Source organism: Neoarius graeffei, chromosome 14, assembly GCF_027579695.1.
Source record: "Neoarius graeffei isolate fNeoGra1 chromosome 14, fNeoGra1.pri, whole genome shotgun sequence".
Lineage (NCBI taxonomy): Eukaryota > Metazoa > Chordata > Actinopteri > Siluriformes > Ariidae > Neoarius > Neoarius graeffei.
The window spans coordinates 24,817,411-24,823,410 of NC_083582.1; the positions used below are offsets into that span (position 1 = coordinate 24,817,411).

Below are 6,000 nucleotides of genomic sequence, written 5' to 3' on the forward strand. Positions count from 1 at the left end.
ATACCGATACCGATTATTATGGAATTGGGATGCCGATAACCGATATGTGCAACCGATAAATGTAAACATTATAATTCACATGAAATTAAACATAGCACACACTGACACAGACCTTCATATCCATGAAATGTTTGTTTAATTGTAAAATTGAACATGAAATTTTGTGCAGGGAGATGCCAGCAGCATTTGTACAATAAAGTCAAACATTAGTTAGAATAAAATGAGAAATAAAATAATAATAAAATAAATATTCACCAATAAAAAAATAAATCACTCCCTACTATATTACAACTCACCATTTTCAGTGGAAAATAAATGAAAATACACTCTGGATTCTTTTACACTAAGAACTAAGTAAGACTTACCAACTTCAAGTAGTTTTTAAATAACAAATCAAGTGTAGGGAGCTGCCTGCAGCATTTTTAAGTAAAATCAAACATAAAGTAGGCTATCACTCCCTATTATGTAACAACTTAACAAGTAACCATCTACATTCTAATGCTTTTAATGCCCAAGCCTAATATTCCCAATTTAGGAGGATTATATTGTAGTGAAGAAAGCATTACATGTAGTTTCAGCGAGACTAGTTGGTTGTAGGCTAATTCAAGTGCTTCCTTCCGTAAGCTAAGTTTGCCTGGCTACACAGATGCAAATAGACAATTTTAACGAGTAGTAGATGAAGAATGTAAACATATAATGATGTTGTGCTTTTGCAACTTGTGTGTTTGTGACTTATTGCGGCAAAAGCAGCGTGTCCTTACCTTGAAGTGGGATCTACTTCTGCCCGAGTGCCCATACGGCCGCCTTGAAACAGTTCACAGCGTTTAGTTACACGTGTTGATTTGCTGTATCCCTTGTGCCGCTTCTGCCCGAGTGCCCGTACGGCCGCCTTGAAACAGTTCACAGCATTTCGCTACACGTGTCGATTGGCTATATCTCTTGTGCCAAACAAATCAGATGTTGTGGTGGGCGGGACCGTGTTCTTGAACTCAGAGAGGCGAGTGCAGGAAAGGACGTGCAGTGACAGTCACGTTAGGAATGAAATGGCTGAAAAAAGGCATGTTATCGGTATATCGGTGGAAATTATGGCCGATACCGATAACCCTAAAAATGCAGAATATCGGCCCGATATATCGGCCAGGCCGATTATCGGTCGACCCCTACTCTTTAATACTGTTAGAGCTGATTAAGACTTTTAACAGGACTCAAGCCTCTTTTGAACTGAGACCAACTGTTTAACAATTGAAGTAGCTTTGGCAAGCTTCTTACTACTGTAGCAGAAATGACATCTGCCAGTTGCTCACTAAGGGTGAAGAGGAAATCTGGAAAAATCAGGCATTGTGTTTGTTTTGTCCTAGTATATCTGATGCCAGACGAAGTGTCATATATATAAGGCCTCCATTGAATAAGGGAACGCGAACCTCGCTTTAGTCCTGTTACCTGTGTCTCTTATATCTCAGTAATACTGTATTGAGACGTGTATTTTTGAAAAGTTCATGTCATGTAAACCAGATCTGATCCCATATGAGAAAAAATACAATGTTTTCTATCATATCAATTGTCCTGAGAGATTATATGCATTGAAGAGCAATAATAATAATAATAATAATAATAATACCAAAACTGTGAGTGTGCTGTTATCAATCAAAACAGGGTTATAAGGGTTATACTGATCAACAATATTAGAAGAAAGCTATTATAATAAAACGTTCAACGTCGCAAAACATAGGCAGAATATAATGTTCATTTTCCTATCAGTAAAACCCTCCATTTAAACGAATGGTACTGACATCGAAACTGTGAGACATGACAGTTCTAACCTGAATGAATATTCGGTAATCATCACTTTCTTGTGATAAGTGAATGTCCAGTATTGAAGTTGTTAAAGCATGTGACATTGAAGTAATGAATATGAATAAGTGTATGAAGAAGCAGCAAATTGCATAAACTTGAAAATGACATTCCATTGCCTGAGTGTGAATGTAGTAAATTCTAGTACTACAGCAACTGGCAAGTTCTCTCCAAACTGTCAGTTACAAGTTTTTAAAATTCAGAGAAATCAGAGTAATCAGGTGGTGGAGGGACAGAGGGAGAGAGGAAATTTATTAAACAAGCTTAAACACAGCATTTACTCTGTAACACAGGTGAGTTAAGACATGATGTTATGGTGCCAATAATTTTAAGCCTTTATTTGTCACATGTACATTAGAGCACAGTAATCTTTTTTTCTCTGCATTTAACCCATCTGGGGATGTGAGTACACATACACATACCCAGTGAGAAGTTGGTATGTATACCATACCCACTTGTACCTTGTTAGGTTCAAGGCCATGGATGTAGAGGGAGGGGAAAGTCCTGTTCATTCACTCCCCCCACCACTTTTCCTGCTGGTCCAGGGAATTGAACCAGTGACCGTTTGGTCCCAAAGCTGCTTCGCTAACCTTTAGGCCATGGCCCCCCCTTGTTTGTTTGTTTGTTTGTTTGTTTGTTTGTTTGTTTGTTTGTTTGTTTGTTTGTTTGTTTGTTTAAGCTGGTAAAAAATTTAAAAAACAAAAAATGCATTTCCAGGAAGTTACACTGAAAAGATCTGATCCAGATCCCAAATCAGGGTTGGGAATACAAAAAAGGGGCATGTAACTGAAGCCACATTTGACTGAATATAATTATTAATATACTAATATATTAATATAAGTATAGTCATGATTATGAATAATTGAAATTGAAAGCAGTATAGCACTTGTAGAATTATTTTCTCGATATACCTTATGTACACTGATCAGCCATAAAATTGAAACCACTGACAGGTGACGTGAATAACTTTACAGTGGCACCTGTCAAGGGGTGGGATATATTAGGCATCAAGAGAACAGTCAGTTCTTGAAGTTGATGTGCCGGAAGCAGGAAAAATGGGAAAGTGTAAGGATCTGAGCAATTTTGACAAGGGCCAAATTGTGATGGCTGGATGACTGGGTTGGAGCATCTCCAAAATGGCACATCTTATGGGGTGTTCCTGGTATGTAGTGGTTAGTACCTACCAAAAGTGGTCTAAGGAAGGACAACCGGTGAACCGGCAGCAGGATCATGGGTGTCGAAGGCTCACTGATTCACATGGGGCATGAAGGCTAGCACATATAGTCCAAGCCAGAAGAACAAAAGAGCTACTGTAGCACAAAATGCTGAAAAAGTTCATGCTGGCTAAAACAGAAAGCTGTCAAATTGAACTGACTGTTCTCTAATACAGCCCACCTCTTAACAGGTGCCATTGAAACAGCATAATCAATGTTATTCACTTGACCTGTCAGTGTTTTTAATTTTATGGCTAATCGGTGTGTAGCAGCAATGTTCTCATCTCATTATCTCTAGCCGCTTTATCCTGTTCTACAGGGTCGCAGGCAAGCTGGAGCCTATCCCAGCTGACTACGGGCGAAAGGCGGGGTACACCCTGGACAAGTCGCCAGGTCATCACAGGGCTGACACATAGACACAGACAACCATTCACACTCACATTCACACCTACGGTCAATTTAGAGTCACCAGTTAACCTAACCTGCATGTCTTTGGACTGTGGGGGAAACCGGAGCACCCAGAGGAAACCCACGCGGACACGGGGAGAACATGCAAACTCCGCACAGAAAGGCCCTCGCCGGCCACGGGGCTCGAACCCAGACCTTCATGAGCAGCAATGTTAACCATAGATATTAGTCATGCAAAAATGTCCCCCCCCATGCCTTAGGGATCTTCCTGCTGGCAGGTGCACCTTCATCACCTGTCCTCACTCCTCTCAGCCGTTTCATCATTATAATTCGACACAATATAAGATAAGAGGGGCGGCACGGTGGTGTAGTGGTTAGCGCTGTCGCCTCACAGCAAGAAGGTCCTGGGTTCGAGCCCCGGGGCCGGCGAGGGCCTTTCTGTGTGGAGTTTGCATGTTCTCCCCGTGTCCGCGTGGGTTTCCTCCGGGTGCTCCGGTTTTCCCCACAGTCCAAAGACATGCAGGTTAGGTTAACTGGTGACTCTAAATTGACCGTAGGTGTGAATGTGAGTGTGAATGGTTGTCTGTGTCTATGTGCCCTGTGATGACCTGGCGACTTGTCCAGGGTGTACCCCGCCTTTCGCCCGTAGTCAGCTGGGATAGGCTCCAGCTTGCCTGCGACCCTGTAGAAGGATAAAGCGGCTAGAGATAATGAGATGAGATGAGATGAGATAAGATAAGAGATGTTTACAAGTTTACCTGCAGCTCGCACCACGCCACCTCCACTGTGGTCTCCGTGTCCAGACCTTTATAGACCGTCTTAAACGATCCTCTTCCGATCTCCACGTTAAACTTCAGGTATCGACCATCAGGAGATGTAGCCACGGCTTTGGTCTCCACGTCCTCCTTCTCGTCTTGCTCCCATCGGCTTTCGAGTCTTTTGATCAGCTTGTGGCTGCTTTTCGTGACCTCGATGTCTGAATCCGAGCTCGCCCCGTGCCCCGCGGACACCGGATCCGCTGCGTCCCACTGCGCTTTGGATGCTGAGGGCTGCGGAGACGCCGGGGATGAAGGAGCGCGCGCGGCTTTGGGTTCCTCCGCCCGGCTCTCGGGTAAGATATTTTCGTCGGACCATGACGGCGCGCTGTAAAACTGCGGCTCGAGCTCCAGTTTATGAAGCACGTACGAGTTCCTTCTGGCGCTGAGCGCGTGCGCGCGCAGCGGCGGCACTCGGGACAGACAGTCCGCGTCCAGATCAACAGGTAAACTCGGGAATCCGAGGCCGGACACCTCTACTTCTGCATGAGACATGTTGGGAATGAATGAAGGATAGCGTGCAGAATCAAATATAGCCTATAACGTCTTCCTTACATCCGGTTCACGCGTGACTCGATCATTATTCATGGAGTCATAAGCGGTGATCATGATCTCTGGAGCTCAAATATTAATAGAATTAATAGAATTAGCAGCAATTTATTCACGAGAGTTCTGCAAAAACAGATAAAACATTCCCTCAAGCTGAAGGACTGGCGGTCAGGAACGGGCCAGTTGCTCCCGGTTCACACGATGCAAGCGCATTCGGTTTACGCAGCTTAATTAACGCGAGCTCTGCACGGCTTGTTCTGAACGCGCGAGTCGAGCAGTCGCCGCTGCGTGTGCGTGTGCGCGCGCGCGAGCTCCGCCTCCTCCTGTACCTGAGGCCAGCGCGTGCTGCTGTATCACCCCGCACGTGCTGCGACCCAGGCACTCCCACCACCACCACCAGCACCAGTTCCCTCCAGGCGAGCTCTTGCTGTTGGTTCAAATCCGAGGGCTTCCATAAAAACGCTGGAGGAACCTTGAGCAAGACCCTTATGCTTCCAAGATTGATATACAGTGCCTTGAAAAAGTATTCATACCCCTTGAACTTTTTCACATTTTTCCACTTTACAACCACGAACTTAAAAGTTTTTTTTAATTGAGATTTTATGTGATAGACCAACACACATAATTGTGAAGTGAAACGAAAATGATAAATGGTCTTCGAAATTTTAAACAAATAAAAATCTGAAAAATGTGGTGTGCATTAGTATTCAGCCCCCCTGCGTCAATACTTTGTAGAGCCAGCTTTTGCTGCAATTACAGCTGCAAGTCTTTTGTGGTATGTATGTCTCTACCAGCTTTGCACATCTAGACACTGAAATTTTTGTCCATTCTTCTTTGCAAAATACACTACCGTTCAAACGTTTGGGGTCACTTTGAAATTTCCTTATTTTTGAAAGAAAAGCACTGTTCTTTTCAATGAAGATCACTTTAAAGTAATCAGAAATACACTCTATACATTGCTAATGTGGTAAATGACTATTCTAGCTGCAAATGTCTGGTTTTTGGTGCAATATCTACATAGGTGTATAGAGGCCCATTTCCAGCAACTATCACTCCAGTGTTCTAATGGTACAATGTGTTTGCTCATTGCCTCAGAAGGCTAATGGATGATTAGAAAACCCTTGTACAATCATGTTAGCACAGCTGAAAACAGTTTAGCTCTT

General features: G+C 43.4%; 1 protein-coding gene across 2 annotated transcripts in view; it reads right to left on the reverse strand.

Moving 5' to 3' along the window:
- wnk4a (WNK lysine deficient protein kinase 4a) overlaps positions 1-5,147 on the reverse strand; it is a 123,555-nt gene extending 118,408 nt beyond the window's left edge. For both annotated transcript variants that reach the window (XM_060939455.1, XM_060939454.1), the window contains exon 1: positions 4,232-5,147. In XM_060939455.1, the coding sequence (XP_060795438.1) occupies positions 4,232-4,783 (552 nt within the window). In that variant the 5' untranslated portion in view covers positions 4,784-5,147. The remainder of the gene's footprint in view (positions 1-4,231) is intronic.
- Positions 5,148-6,000: the final 853 nt, after the last annotated feature.